This window comes from Mustela erminea, chromosome 7 (assembly GCF_009829155.1).
Source record: "Mustela erminea isolate mMusErm1 chromosome 7, mMusErm1.Pri, whole genome shotgun sequence".
Classification (NCBI taxonomy): domain Eukaryota; kingdom Metazoa; phylum Chordata; class Mammalia; order Carnivora; family Mustelidae; genus Mustela; species Mustela erminea.
Genome location: NC_045620.1, coordinates 84,072,509 through 84,089,148, shown reverse-complemented (window position 1 = coordinate 84,089,148; position 16,640 = coordinate 84,072,509). Strand labels below are relative to the sequence as shown.

At 36.8% G+C, this 16,640-nt stretch overlaps 1 protein-coding gene across 1 annotated transcript in view; it reads left to right on the top strand.

Moving 5' to 3' along the window:
* RAB1A (RAB1A, member RAS oncogene family) overlaps positions 1–16,145 on the top strand; it is a 29,991-nt gene extending 13,846 nt beyond the window's left edge. The window contains exons 2-6 of the mRNA XM_032352284.1: positions 2,775–2,847; positions 8,076–8,171; positions 12,469–12,564; positions 14,413–14,544; positions 14,777–16,145. Of these exons, the coding sequence (XP_032208175.1) occupies positions 2,775–2,847; positions 8,076–8,171; positions 12,469–12,564; positions 14,413–14,544; positions 14,777–14,974 (595 nt within the window). The 3' untranslated portion in view covers positions 14,975–16,145. The remainder of the gene's footprint in view (positions 1–2,774; positions 2,848–8,075; positions 8,172–12,468; positions 12,565–14,412; positions 14,545–14,776) is intronic.
* The last annotated feature ends 495 nt before the right edge of the window (positions 16,146–16,640 follow it).

Here is a 16,640-nt window from a genome sequence, read left to right as displayed (position 1 = left end):
GTGGGGAAAAGTGGATTCCAGAATACTGAGGGGGAGAAAATACTCACTGTCATAGTAAATTAGACATGAAAAAGACTAGAGGAGGTGGCGCCTGGGTGGCTCAATGGGTTAAGCCTCTGCCTTTGACTCAGGTCATGATCTCAGGGTCCCAGAATCAAGCCCCGTATTGGGCTCTCTGCTCAGCGGGGAGCCTGCTTCCTCCTCTCTCTCTCTGCCTGCCTCGCTGCCTACTTGCGATTTCTCTGTCAAATAAATAAATAAAATCTTAAAAAAAAAAAAAGATTCAAAGTTCTCATTTGAGAACAGTGAGTAGGACTTACTAGAAAATCTAGAAGAGTGTTACTAAAATTGTGACTATAGATTTCTAAAATGGAACAATCCAGTTTTTTCATTTAGGTCAAATTATATTGTAGACTAATCCAAGATCTTGGGGAATAGAGGAAGAATACATTGAGAGTCTCACCATTTGCTAAATTATTCTTGACTCTATACCAGAATTCTCACCTTATGCTCTCTGTTTTTAGATTGGCGTATTTTTTTCAACATTTTTACTGTGTTATTTTATAAATTATTGTTAGAGAATATTAGTAAGCAGTCTCAAATCTCTGAATTGTCTTGAACATTCAGAATATTAATAATTTAGAAATAAGGTACTACATTAGTTAGGTAATTGTATTTTATTACCATTTTTTTGGTGGTGGGTAATTTTAAATGTCCCAGTACAAGTTACATGCTGTTGATCACAGTCTCCAGGTATGTTTATTCAACAAGAAGAAGTCTGTGAGATTGATTTTGTTTCCCATTCTCCTTCATGTCTCTTATGTTAGTAAAGCTGATTGTTTGGGAGAGAACAAAGTAGTCTTTAGCAATAATTATTTCATTGCAAAGAAGAGGGAGCAACTGTTCATATTATTTATAATAGCCGTGAACCTTAAATTATCAGAAATTTACAAATTAAATATTTCATAATAACATCACTAAAGTTAAAAAGAAGTGATAATTGAAAAAGTTGATTTTTAGAAAATTGACTATTAATTTCATTTAACCATAATGTAATTTGTAACACACTTACTAGGAAGCATTCCTGTTTTTGTTTCTCAGCCGTATGGTTACTCTGAAAAAAGAAGTTGATCTTTAAGGTAATGAATGACACCTCAGGCACATTTGTGGCCCAGTGCTGTCCTTTATTGTAATGGGTTACAGTACGGCCAGTTCAGGGAGTGTTTTCTGGATGTCTGGCACAGTGCTCTGGGAGATTGGTTAATTCAGGGCATTAGTTGTTTCTAAATTTCTGTTTAAAATGAAGTAACTCTAGTAGTATTAATGGTGAGATTAGTCTTGCTAATGTGAAATGTTATTTGTTAACATGTATCGTGTACTCAATTGCCAGTGTTCAGTGTTCATCATTCTTAAGAATTTATTTAGTCTAAGGAGTGTAAATAGTACTAAAGTCAGCAGCTTTATTGGCTAATAAAAGTTGTTTGGTATTAGGTATTTATTAAGGGTAAATTTTATAATTATTACCCACTTCCCCTCCTTTTTTCTTTAGGATCTCAAACTGGAAAGGATGTTAGTTATTTCGTTCATCCTGTGCTTCACTCCCCTTCCTAATGACTTGTTTAAAAGCGTCTTACTTCCTTCTGTGACTTATTTTGTTGCTGACAAGGGCACTTTGGATTTTTTTTTAATGTTTTTTTTCCAGATATAATTAGGAACAATAAGTGTATTAAAATAACTTGGTAACCCTAGAAAAATTTAAGTAATATGTATCTCTGTGTAAACTTAGCAGTTGATGAATATCCACAGAGATAGTCACTGCTGAAAGTTTTATATCTTGCTTACATTTAAATAATGATAATTGTCATCTAAATTTAAATTGTGAGTGATATTTAGGTTTTATCGTAAGTTAAAGTACCTTTTCTTTCTTTTAATGATAAAGGACAAAACTGAAAATCATGAATAGGTTTCCTTTAAAAATCTGTAAATACTGGGGCTTTGGGTCCTTTTGAAATTACTTTAAAGAATACATAGCAGTGGTCCAAGTTGAAAAGGATCTCTGAGGGACTCCTTGGGAGGCTGTGGGCAGTAAGTTGTCTTCAGGTCCAGGAAGCAGTCCTTCTGGAAGGAATCCCTGGGCCTGGCAAGTTAATGTACATAATAGAGCCTAGTTTTCAGAAGAAAGCTTTAATACAAACTTAGAAAGTTGGTAAAGTTGTATGTTGATGTAAACAGCATTTGATTTTACCACATCTCAAGTCTAATAAAATATTTTTAATACAGGTTTTCAGAAGTTAAATGATCCTTTTTTTCTTCTTCTTTTTTTTAATGGGGAGAATTCCAGGTACATGTTAGGAAAGGATCATTAAAAGCCCCTACATTGGAGGATTACCATGAAATAATGATCTGGCCTTGGAGTTTGAGAGATTTATGTTTCATTGACAAGAACAGTGGAAAGTTAACTCCCTATATATACTGCAGAGGAGTGGAATTTATTTAGCATAAGTCTCTTGGGCTCTCCAGGCATTGCATTACTTATATTTTCTCTCATTCTTTCCTTGGAAGTAGAAGTTCATTGATCTCAAGAGATCATGGGTGGCATTGCTTATCTTACTTCCGCAAAAATTCTGTCATGTTCAGTGATTCATGAAAAGGGCTTCTGAAGACATTCATGGGCCTTTTAGAGGGTCCTCAAGTGATCTGTTACTGGCCATATTTTGTAGAACTTACAGTGCAGTATGCTTTTTATTAATGTGATCTTCTTTTTCTTTTTGCAGTGATTATTTATTCAAGTTACTTCTGATTGGCGACTCTGGGGTTGGAAAGTCTTGCCTCCTTCTTAGGTTTGCAGTAAGTTGAAATTGAAATGCCTTTAAAGAAATTAATGCTGTGTGTGTTTTCTAGGTAGAGGATCAAGCCATTTTATTCAGAATTAAATAGTTCTTCCAGAATTTATGTATTTAAAAGCCTCCAAGTGTACATTCCCAATAATATCTTGGACTCTGAAGTAGAAGAAATGCTGTTGCTTTTAAAAAGTTCAAAGCATGATTATAAAGTTACAATGTCTGATACTCTTGGTAGAGTTTAGTTAGTTGCCCTGTATTTAAGTGACTGGATGAAGAATGAATCGTCAAGTAAAATTTTAGTAGAATAAAAGAAAAAGCAGGGCGTGGTACAGACTTTTTTTTTTTCCTGACAGTGGCGTAGTGTTTTATATGCTACACTTTACAAACAGGTGTATAACTTTAAACCTACTGAATAGACTCCACAGCTGCCTTCAAATTTAGCCTGTTTTCCTTCTTACTGTCTAGGTCATTGTTTCTCAGAGTATGGACCCTGGGGGATAATCAAGACTTTCTCAGAGGGTCTGAGAGATTAAAGCTTTTATCTTAATAATACTAAACCATTAGCATTTACTAAGTACTTACTTAGTACTAAGACAAAGACGTTTGCCTCTGTCACTGTTGATATCTGCTCTGATGCTGCAGATGCAGTGGTGGGTAAAACTGCTAGTGTCTCAGCACCAAGGTAAGGCAGCGCTAAGTGCTGAACTGTAACGTGTGGGCACTGTACTTCCCTGTATTTATTCATGGGGCGGGCGGGTGTTTTCACCTCAGAGTTACTGATGAGAACAGTAAGAACGATTAATTTTTAAACATCTTGATCCTTGAGTGTTCTTTTTAACATGTTCTGTGTGAAAAAAATGAGGAGTACATATAAAGCACTTGTACTGCACACTGAAGTATGTTGATTGCCTTGAGGAAAGTAAAAGCACTTACATAGTTGAGTGAGCCGAACTAGCTGCTTTTTCCATTTTTTAAATTTGTTCCTTTTTTGTTTTATTTGAAAGAATAACTGACAAACTGTAGTTATGTAGAATTTGGTGGCATTGGGCAGATATTTTCTCAAATGAACTGAGACTCATTTCAAGAAAAAAATCTGATAGCATTTGTTGCCTGTAATAAAATTGAAGCTTTCAAGGGAAGATTACAAGTTTTCTAAGCTTAAAATTCACCCCTGTGAGCTTGATAGCATGTCAGATACTTACTGTGACTTTTCTGATGAGTGACCATATTAATGAATATCATTAAAAATACACATAATTCTGGGGTGCCTGGGTGGCTCAGTGGGTTAAACCTCTGCCTTTGGCTCAGGTCATGATCTCACGGTCCTGGGATCAAGCCCCCCATTGGGCTGTCTGCTCAGCAGGGGGCCTCCCCACCACCACCCACTTGTGATCTCTCTATCAAATAAATAAATAAAATATTTTAAAAAAATAAAATTAAAAATACCTAATTTTTTTTTGAGATTTTACTTCTTTATTTGACAGAGAGCACAAGCAGGGAGAGCAGCAGAGGGAGAGGGAGAAGCAGGCTGATGCAGCTTTGATCCCATGACCCTGGGATTATGACCTGAGTCGAAGGCAGTTACTTAACTGGCTGAGCCACCCAGGCCCCCCTAAAAATATATATAATTATATTATATGTAACAGCTAGTGAAACCAAGGAACTACTAGAATAAAACATAAGCGGCTCATAATCTTGTGCGAAAATACTTTCTAACATGGAAACGTATCAGGAAAGGATTGTTAAATTTGCATTAAAATAAACGTCAAGCACATGCAAAGGTAGAAAACATGATACTAGCAAAAAATATATATATGAGGAAGGGATGACATTCTCAATATATAAAGCACACTTACATACTAAATAAGAAAAGGATGTTTGTCCTAATGGAAATACGGGCAAATACATGAACGGGCAGCTCACCAAAGAAAAAATACACGTTGACAGTAAATACGAAAAGCATAGTTTTATTTGTAATTAAAGGACTTTAAAACTAGGCAGTACTTAATTTTTATTAAGTTAGCAAATATTAAAATCAGGAATCATCCCTGTATTAGATCAGCAGTGCTGGGTATGTGGGAAGAATCTGGAGTCTCTTGATGAAAATGGTTATAGCCTGAGGTGTCTGTATTTTAAAGAAAATCCTCTTTGGGATGCTTATTGATCTAAGTCACACGTTTTCAGTATTGCCTACCTACATACAGAATTGCCTGGGAAGCATTTAAAAAGTACTGATTCCCCGGTCCCTAGAATAGAGATGAGCTGCACGAAGTATAATAAAGAAATATATAAGCTATGAGAGCACAGAAATATATAAGCTACAAGAGCTATGAGAGCACTGTTGGCCAGGGAGTTAAAGAATGTTTGGACAGTCGGTATTTCCTGAGCTCAAAATCCAAGAATAAATAAAAATTATGACCCGGGGCTGGGGATTAGGAGGTATGCATAAAGAAATGTTGAAAATTTGGACAGAAGGAAGAGAATGTGCAGTGGCTCAGAGGCAGGCAAGTAAGGCAGATTTTAGGCACGTAAATAAGAATTCTAACAAAGCATTAATAGTATTTACAGCAAAATACATGTCATGTGGGAGTACTAAGTGAATATTTATTGCACTCACTTGGTTCTTCGTTCACTTTCTGTTGTACCTGATACTTATTAGGCACTCATTTAGAAAGAAGTAAGTTTTAAAAAATGAATACCTAGTATTTGTGATCAGCATTTTGTCAAATTTCATCAATGCTTTAAAAAGATCCTTTTACCCAGTGATTTTTGCATGTGTATAAATGTGACTATATGAGGAAGTCAACATGGCTACCTCTAGCCACTTGGAAATCTCTGACACATTTTACAGTTTTTCTTTTCTTTCTTTTTTTTTTTTTTTAAAGATTTTATTTATTTGACAGAGAGAGATCACAAGTAGGCAAAGAGAGAGGGGGAAGCAGGCTGCCTACTGAGCAGACAGCCTGGTGGCGCTCCATTCCGGGACCCTGAGATCATGACCTGAGCTGAAGACAGAGGTTTAACCCACTGAGCCACCCAGGAGCCCCACATTTTACAGTTTCTCTTAAGAGATCTGTTTTGTTTTAATTCCATGGACACATCACATTCAACATTATGGAGACTTGCCCACACTGTTTTCATTTCTTCCCTTACTCTTTTTTGGAGTGTTGTAATGCGAATTCCAAATATGTCATTTCACTCCTTTATACTTCTCACAATGCATTTCTAAAAATTGGACATTTTGAGGGTGCCTGGCTGGCTCAGTTAGTGGAGTATGTAACCTTTGATCTTGGGGTTGTGAGTTCAAGGCTGACGCTGCTTTGATTACTTAAAATCTTTTTAAAAATGAATAAAAACTGGATATTTTCTTATAACAATGTCATTGTCAGCTTACAAAATAAATTTTGCTGATTGTCTCAGAAGTGTGGTATCATAGATGCTTTGAATCAGAATTCAAACATGGTATATACATCCCATTTGGTTGTTTGCTGCTCAGTTTCTTAGAGTTTTTCCAATCCCCTTTTTTATTTATGTATTTTTCATGTCTTTTACTTTTGGCAGAACCTGTGCAGTTCCTTATATAGATTATCCAGCATTTTAGATTTGTCACTTTGCTTCTTTGTGGTGACTTTAAACTTCTTCCATTATCTCTCCTGTTAGTGTAGTTGGAAGCCCCAGAACTGTGCCATTCTTATGGTAGCTACTAGCCCTGTGGCTTTTTACATTTTAATTAATTAATTAATTAATTAAATTTGAATAAAATTTAAAATTCGGTTCCTTATTCTCACTAGCTAGTGGTTACTATATTGACTAGCACAGTTTATAAAACCTTTTCATCATCAGAGTTCTGTTTGATAGGGCTGCTCTTAATAGATTTAGGCCCATCTTTGTTGGCAGAGTACCTGCTAAATGTTGCTTTGTGCTGGCTAAGATTATTCAGTGGGTTTAGGTGGTGATAGCCTGATCTCTCCATTCACGTATCTTTTCACAGACATTTTCACTTTTTTTTTTTTTTTTTAAGATTTTATTTATTTGTCAGAGAGAGAGGGCACAAGCAGGGAGAGTGGCAGGCAGAGGAAAGAGGAAGAGGCAGGCTCCCCACCAAGCAAGGAGCCTGATATGGTACTTGAACCCAGGACTCTGGGATCATGACCTGAGCCAAAGGCAAATGCTTAACTGACTAAGCCACCCAGGCACCCAGGCATCCCACATTTTCACTTTAAAGAAAAAAGAAGTTTTGTTTCCATTCTGAATGTCATAACAGATGACTTGAGGAAAACAGGTGTAATTTTAAAAGTTTATTTATTATTGGGTTAAACATTGTTCACACAAAAACTTGTGCACAAATGTTCATAGCAGTATTTTTCATAGTAGCCAAAAAGTGGAAACAACCCAAATGTCCATCAGCTGATGGATAACAAAATGTTATTCAGCCATAAAAAGGAAGAAGGTACTGGTACATGCTGTAACATGAATGAGCCTTGAAAACTTCAGCTGAGTGAAAGAAGCCACACACAAGAGGCCACATCCATTCACAGGAAATGCCCAGAATATGCAAAGCCACAGGGACAAAAATTACATCAGTAGTGGTTTCTGGCGTCAAAGGGGAGATGAGGAAATGGAGAGTGACTGCTACCAGGAACAGGGTTTGCTTTCAGGGGGATGATAACATTCTGCAGTTAAATTTATGGTGATGATTATACAACTTTGGGAATATACTAAAACCTACTGAGTTGTGCACTTTAAATTGAATTTTATGGTATGTGTATTATATCTCAATTTTTATTGATCAATTTTATTATATATGTCATAGCTAGGAAGTAAAATTGACTTCTTAAAAAAAACTGGAAGAGAATGACGTGAGCATTTCTTTGTGGTGAATATATTGGATGGAGGGTCAGGGGAGCAAGAATTTTGCTGATTAGCAACTAGAAAAGTCATTTGTAATCATTGAAAATATAAAACCTTTTTTGATATGATGTATGTAAAGAATTTGCCTAGAGATGTTTGGTAAAATTAAAGAATAGCTATTGAGAAAATCTTAAGAAGAAACTGCTATTATATAGTGTATTGTAATCAGAACATGAACTGAGTACTGGAGTGGGATGAAGTAGCTGTTCTCAACATGTTATGGCTTATAAACTTTATCATACTTTGTAGATATAAGTTGACATATTTTCTTATTTCCTCTATTGAACCTTAATTTTATTTGTTGACTTTTTTTCTTTTCAGGATGATACATATACAGAAAGCTACATCAGCACAATTGGTGTGGATTTCAAAATAAGAACTATAGAGTTAGATGGGAAAACAATCAAGCTTCAAATAGTAAGTCATTTTAAAACTAGAATTTGTTTTGGGAAATCATTTTGGTAAATTTAAAATGTATTGTCACTTTATAACATGCTAAAATTTAAAGGATCTTAATCACGCACTTGTGATGGAATGGTAGAATAAGAATTGTTTAGACTTAAAATGACTTCTCTAGTTGAATTTTATGTTCATAAAGTAAAGAAATACATGTTGTAAGTTATAATTGGTCCTAGTTTTTTCTTGTGCTTTTATCAGTGGGGGGAGGGAGGATCCTCAGTTGAAGTTTACCTTGTCTTAATAGTCAAAGTAAATTGAGCTTTTCCTGATGTCTTTTACTGGAACAGTAAAGAAACCTTAGGAAAGGGTTTTCATATATGGCTAGTTGGAGAGTTTTATTTAGTTCTTTTGTATTTATTAGATTGTGTGTACCAACTCTGTAGAAACAAGAATTACTGGAAAGGAATTTAGCTTTTTAACATTTATGTTAGTGTTTGTTCAGAAATAGTTTTACAGGGGCGCCTGGGTGGCTCAGTGGTTTAAGCCGCTGCCTTCGGCTCGGGTCATGATCTCAGGGTCCTGGGATCGGGTCCCGCATCGGGCTCTCTGCTCAGCAGGGAGCCTGCTTCCCTCTCTCTCTCTCTGCCTGCCTCTCCATCTACTTGTAATTTCTCTCTGTCAAATAAATAAATAAAATCTTTAAAAAAAAAAAAAAAAAAAAGAAATAGTTTTACAGCTTAGAAATCTAATGCCAGGAGATTTAATGACTTGCCGTAGTTACTGGTAGAACCAAGTGACTTAGAGCTTGCTTTCCTCAGTATTTTGTTTCTGTGCCATCCTAGCCCCCTTATTCCTTCGATCCCCAGCCCTGAATTAAAAACAGGCAATGGTAGTAGTTCAGTTGTATCACCTTTATATAGGGTTTGGGCATTACAACTGTGGACATATCATTGGTCTTCAAAAACATTAATTTCTGGGTCTCTTTTGGTATTGACTCTTCGTACAAGGTAATAGGGAACCACTGACTGCCAAAAGGAGTTCTGGATTTGGAGTCCGAAAACTTGAATATATTATCCTCACTCTGGTATATATTGTCAAAGAGTCATGTGTTTAACTTAGTTCAGCCTTTTTCTTGGGACTCCATTTCTTATCTCTAAAAGGACCATGATGATACTTGATTTACTAACTTAAAAGGTAGTTGTGAGAACCAAATCCAGTAGCTCTGTGTCTGTGGATACAGTAATGTGTGTGAAAGCCTGTTGTGAACTTCTGAGCATTACATAAATGTTACTGGTTATGTGACATACCCAAATAAATGGATGTTTGACAGTTTGTTTTTTTAGTCGCTCCCTTTTTTCATCTGCCTTTGGTAAGAAAAAAGAAGGTACATTACAAAAGAACTGGATTTTGATAAAAGGAGCATACTTAATACTACAAATTAGGACTTGCAAGGATATGGTTATCAGAGATAGCTTACTCTAAACCAGTGAACAGATAACCTTCCATATTGATTTTTCCCATTTTATGTAGAGTGCCAACTTTATACTTGGTACCACAAAGAATATTGCAAAAAAAGGTGTACCCAGCTGTCTAACTTACTGATATGAAATGATTATATTATGTGTGATCATTGAGCTCATAAGGGGTTCGAGTGTATATTTGCGAAACATCCATTTATTGCTCCTTTCCTGTGGCTGGAAGGCATCTTACAGGTCAGTCGCTCAGTCTTCCTTTCATCTTCAGTAGGAATTTCCTTTTCCTATCTGGTGCCTTTTTTTGAATACTTCTGGTAAGTTCACCATTTTTCAAAGCAGCTGGTTTCGTTTATAAATAACTTCTGATTGTTAATTCTTTATATTGAGCTGAAGCCAGTTTCCTTTAATTTCTCATTCCTCTGCCTTTCGGAGCCACCTAAAACATGATTAATTCATTTTCTGTTGGCAGCCTACCCTTTAGGTTGTCTTATCACAGACTTCTACGTCTGAAGTCAGTCATTGCTTCCAGAACTTTTTACAATTTGGTCACTCTTGCACATTATAGGAGTGCCTTTTATTAAAATGTAATTCCTAAAATCAAATATGAGATAGAGTCCAGCCAGTGTGAACTACATGGGATAAATTTTCTCTTGATTTGGACTTTGAATTTTTTTCTCCCCTGCATTTCAGGATTCATGCCCTTTTCTCGTAATTAATCCATTCAAAGGTAGATGCAAGATTACAGACATGAAGGAAAACAGAGCCCCATAGGAAGAGATGCCATTTCAGTGGGAGAGACATGGAAAAATCAGTTACCTTTAATTACAAGGGTTAATGAGAATTAGATACCAAGAGTGACCAGTTGGAGAGGAAAGTACTGTTAGGATAAGAAGTCACAGGAATTTTCAGAGTGGCAAGGAGACAATTATTTACGTTAGTGTTTGTTCAGGAATAGTGTCTTCCTTTTCTTGTCTAACTTTGCTATCTTTGTGAAAGGGGTAAGGGGGTGGAGAAGGGAACTAATATTTTTTTATGGAGCAGCTTCTGTAATCAGGCTAGGCATTTTACAAACATTAGTTCATTTAAACCCCTTTAGCAGTTCTGTAAGGTGAGTGATACCTAGGATCTGTAGTTAAGTCAGGTTGCCTTGACTCCAAAGCTCATGCTTCTCCATGGATATCCTGAAAGAATTTGATACTCCTCACTTAAACTGTATGTGTAAATAGTCTTCTGTGCTCTCAAGCTTAGCACTTTGGGCAGTAAAGGTAATGAAGCTGTGGTGACTTGTTTGCTTTAGATTAACAGTTAACATTTTACCTTATCTGCTTCATCCTTTTTTTCCCTGGAGCATGCTGAATTACAGACATTAAATTTACTCCAAAAATACTTGACTGTGCATCTCTATTTTACTGTGTAACGCCATTTTCACATCTAAAAAAATTGACACTAATGCCATGATATCCAGTCTGTATTCAGGTTTTCCACAAATTGCAACTTGTTTTTAATACCCCTGTGTGGGCTGGGTCTTAAAAAAAAAAAAAAAGGAAGTGGTTTCACTGAGTGTTCCTGAACCTTTAGTTTTGCCATTTAAGATGTTAGGGGGGATCAGTTGTCAAGTTGATGGATATATTCCAAAACTTTACGATTCCTCCCTTTAAAGGCTTTGGGGTTCCTTGCTGGCTGGGTTAATGGACTGTTTGATCTCATGGTTGTGAGTTTGAGCCACATGTTAGATGTGGAGATCGCTTAAAAATAAAATATTTAATTTTTTTAAAAGGGGGCTGTTGCTTTTTAATCTCCATTTGTCTTAGGCATCGAGTCCATTTTTTAAAATGGTAACCATTAAGTAACCATTGTGCTATTACCCCATCGGTATTATCTTCAACCAGTTTCTTTTAGTGGGGTAGTTAGCTATTCTAATTGCACAAAGAGTCATTGACTAGGGGCACCTGGATGGCTCAGGGGTTAAAGCCTCTGCCTTCTGCTCAGGTCATGAACCTGGGGTCCTGGGATTGATCCCCACTTCCAGGCTCTCTGCTCAGTGGGGGGCCTGCTCTCCCCCCCCCCCACTGCCTGTCTACTTGTGATCTCTATCAAATAAATAAATAAAATCTTAAAAAAAAAAAAAAAGAAGTCATTGACTAGGAGTAATTCAAACCAAATTCTCATTGCTGTCCTTAAAACCAAGGCTTTTAAAATTTAACAGTTGAGTTTGCCTCTTGATGTTTTAAACATTAGTTTTTTAAACCCAGAATTTTAACATAACATAAGCATTTGTTTTCATTGCTTGAGCCTGTATGGTTGAAGTGTGGTAAATGGATCTTAAAACGAGTTTTATTAAGATATGGAATCATCTTACATTGTTTTTCCTAGCACTGAGATAGTATCTTACTGAGATAAAGTGCTATCTTGACTAGTAGTTATCCGAAGTAGGTCCTTTCAGTGCATGTTCTAACAAGTGATTCTCTTATTTGTGAAAGGATACAGTGTTAATGGGGTGTGAGGCCAGCAGCTTTCCTAATTGAGTCAACCTGTCTCTGCATTCACTGAATGCCTTGCACAGTGCTAAGGGTTATAGGGAATATGAAAAGTATGATACAGTTTTTGAATAAGTTTACTGGGAGCATCACAGCAAGCTAAATTAAACGCATTACCTTCTTTTCCGAATCTTCAGGTATTTGGCATGCAGTTTAGGTGTGTATTGAGGGTTAATGTTTCCATGTCAAATCTTGATAATCTCTAAAACTATGTAAATTTTAAACTCTCCTCCCTCTTCCTGCCCTTTCCCCCAACTCTTATTTAATGTAATTGTTTGGATTTCTTGATTATTTTGTTAACAGTGGGACACAGCAGGCCAAGAAAGATTTCGAACAATCACCTCCAGCTATTACAGAGGAGCCCATGGCATCATAGTTGTGTATGATGTGACAGATCAGGTAAGTTCCAGGAGGAAACTGTACTGCTGTGACAAAGTAGGAAGTTCCTACTTGATAAATTTCAGAGTCTTTCACTTTGTACATAGGGCATCAGTGTTATTTACATGGCACAATACTTTGTCTACTCCCAAATATAAAGGAGTCACATTGGAAAACATTTAAAGCAGTACTCTTTTTAAAACAGGTACATTGGTATTTTTCTTCCCTCCATTATTTGAATATCTAATAAATTGGCCAACCAGAATTTTATTTTTTCCCTTATTTTTTCATTTGGTAAATAGGAAATTTAGTGATTGGTTTTATGTTTGCTTTCAAGGGACTCTCCTTATATTTATTACCAACTAACTTTTTGATCATTTTGGTTGGTAAGAGTTTGTAGGGAGCTGTGTATTGTTCAGTGTATACTGTGTTCTTGGTGCAGAGTATTAGCAGGAATTTGTTAGTAATTAAACCTCTTAGTTCCCAAAAGTGAGATTAGAGGTCTTTGCCTATGGAGGATATGATTCAGAAATGGGATGAGCTGGAGGAAGATTTTTTTTTTTAAGATTTTATTTGACAGAGACACAGCGAGAGAGGGAACACAAGCAGGGGGAGCGGGAGAGGGAGAAGCATTCTTCCTGCTGAGCAGAGTCTGATGTGGGGCTCGAACCTGGGACCCTGGGATCATGACCCGAGCTGGAGGCAGACGCTTAATGACTGAGCCACCCAGGCACCCTGGAGGAAGATTTTTAAGAGGACAATGAGGGGGCACCTGGGTGGCTGTCTATTGAGCAGCTGACTCTTGGTTTCAGGTCATGATCTTGGGGTTCTGGGATCAAGCCCTAAATGGAGCTCCATGTTCAGCAGGGAGTCTGTCCTCCCATTCCTCCTCCTGTGCCGCCTCCTGCATGAGCCCTCCTCCCACGCGAGCATGCTCTAAAATAATCTTTAAAAGAAAAAAAAAATGAGTATTTAAGTTTAGCTGTTGAAATAATGTAGGGGGTATAGAGATAGTGTAAAGATGGGGGTCCAGGGGCCACGAGGGTTCTTTTGATCAGAAAGAAAATTTCAGGGTCCTTTTTTTCTATCAAAGAATGAAGATAAACTTTGAATATTAGAATTTATTTTTCTTGTGGCAAATGTTAAATTTTACCTCAACTCTGAAGTAGCTAATTAGGAGATAACTAGAATCATAGACTTTGGTCAGTGCCATTAGAAGTATTGGACAAGGGACACCTGGGTGGCTTAGTGGGTTAAGCCTCTGCCTTCAGCTCAGGTCATGATCTCAGGGTCCTGGGATCGAGCCCCACATTGGGAATCTCTGCTCAGCAGGGAGCCTGCTTCCCTCTCTCTCTCTCTGCCTGCCTCTCTGCCTATTTGTGATCTGTCTACTTGTGATCTCTGTCAAATAAGTAAATAAAATCTTAAAAAAAAAAAAAAAAAGATTTCAAAAACCAGCTGTTTATAGGTGTGCTAAAATTGCATATTCCAGGGTACCGGAGTGGCTAGTCAGTTAAGCATTTGCCTTTGGCTCAGGTCATAGTCCTCCCTCTCCTTATGCCTGCTGCTCTTGTGCTCTCTGGTGCTTGCTCTTTCAAATAGCTAAAATCTTTCATTTGAGCTGTAGCTTATTGATGTACTGTTTCTCTCTTTAAGCCTTCAAATTCTAATCTCTTTTCGTATAGGTACTGATAGTCATTTTAATATATCACTTGACTTCCTTCCCAGCACTGCAGTTGTTATTTTGTAGCTAGAGTTGTCTCACTAGTTCTTCATAGGCCAGGAAAAGACCTTTGGTTTTTACTTGCTTATTTAGAGTGATTGTGTTCAGAATTGTATGATCATTCTTAAAAACGTCTGTCTTCTTAGGAGTCCTTCAATAATGTTAAACAGTGGCTGCAGGAAATAGACCGTTACGCCAGTGAAAACGTCAACAAGTTGTTGGTAGGGAACAAATGCGATCTGACCACAAAGAAAGTAGTAGACTACACAACAGCAAAGGTATGTTTCAAGTTTGATTTTCAAACTGAATGTTAACTGAGTGTTCAGTTTGGATGATGTGTGGGTACGGAGTCACCCAACAGCCACAGCCAGCTGACAGCCTTTACAGTCCGGGCAGTGTCTGTCTGGATTCCGTAAACTTCAGTCTGTCTTCAGTCCCCATTTCAGATGATAGAAATGTACTAAGTGGGAAAAAATTTTCAGTGTTAATTAAACCTTACTATTCTCTTAGGAATTTGCTGATTCCCTTGGAATTCCATTTTTGGAAACCAGTGCTAAGAATGCAACGAATGTAGAACAGTCTTTCATGACGATGGCAGCTGAGATTAAAAAGCGAATGGGTCCTGGAGCAACAGCTGGTGGTGCAGAGAAGTCCAATGTGAAAATTCAGAGCACTCCAGTCAAGCAGTCAGGTGGAGGTTGCTGCTAAAATTTGCCTCCGTCCTTCTCTCACAGCAATGAATTTGCAATCTGAACCCAAGTGAAAAAAAATTGCCTGAATTGTACTGTATGTAGCTGCACTACAACAGATTCTTACCGTCTCCACAAAGGTCAGAGATTGTAAATGGTCAATACTGACTTTTTTTTTATTCCCTTGACTCAAGACAGCTAACTTCATTTTCAGAACTGTTTTAAACCTTTGTGTGCTGGTTTATAAAATAATGTGTGTAATCCTTGTTGCTTTCCTGATACCAGACTGTTTCCCGTGGTTGGTTAGAATATATTTTGTTTTGATGTTTATATTGGCATGTTTAGATGTCAGGTTTAGTCTTCTGAAGATGAAGTTCAGCCATTTTGTATCAAACAGCACAACCAGTGTCTGTCACTTTCCATGCATAAAGTTTAGTGAGATGTTCTATGTAAGATCTGATTTGCTAGTTCTTCCTTGTAGAGTTATAAACGGAAAGATTACACTATCTGATTAATAGTTTCTTCATACTCTGCATATAATTTGTGGCTGCAGAATATTGTAATTTGTTGCACACTATGTAACAAAACAACTGAAGATATGTTTAATAAATATTGTACTTATTGGAAGTAATATCAAACTGTATGGTGATAAGTATTGTTTTAATTCTTATGGTTAAAGGGAAATAGAGCCTTGCATTATACTCAAAACAGCCATTTGTGTGTGCAACCAGGGCACTATAGACCTATCTTAGAGCAGCATCCAATATGCTTTCCAGATAATATACCCAGTATATGACCTAGGGTGGCTTCTGTGTTGTGTAGGGATTTAACCAAGCTTAGTGGTTCCGGGAGACTAAGTTGTATGGAAAACAAGTTTAGAATGTATGCTACCCATTCTATTATCCTCTGCTCCTTCTCTAAAACCATTTGAAATGGCTTTATCAATCAACATTTTGTTCTGTGGTAGAGGTGGAAAGCAGCACACCTTTCTTAATTGGCAAGTGATCAGACTAAATTCTGTATGTGCTGATACTGTTTCTTCCATGCTCTGAGTCACATGTCAAACTATTTTATCCTCCACAATTACATAATTTAGGTTGGAGGAGAGTTAAAGCATTAAAGTAGAAACAGGAAATTTACTATTGATTGCCCTAATTTTAGGAATTATATCCCTAAAAATTAACTAAAAACACAAATGCTAGGTGGGAATGATAAATGAGAAAAATGTATTTATTTCAGTGGAATTTTGCACATGTGAAATTTTGTTAAATAGGACCTTAAAGGTCCTAAGATTTGTTTTTATTGTGGGAAACAAAGACCTTTTGCTAACAATGACATTTTGAGGTGACAGAAGTCAAAGATTGGGGTTGAAATAGCAGCCAAAACATTCTCTACTTAGACACTTGGGATGTGGCTGTTGGCAACACGTTTTATGGTGGGATCTTTAATCCAGTGATAAAATTTAAACTAAAAACAAGCCAAAAATGATAGGTTTCTTTATTTTCACTAAACAGGCAACTGAAATACATGGTACAAAAATAAGTGGTAAGATTATTGTAAAATGAAATGGACAGAATAAATATTCAATTTAATTTTTCCATCTATGAGAATTTCACAATAAAATCATAGTTTACTTTGTATTATAGATGTGCTTGTTGGATCTATTCATCCTCGCATAAGGCAAC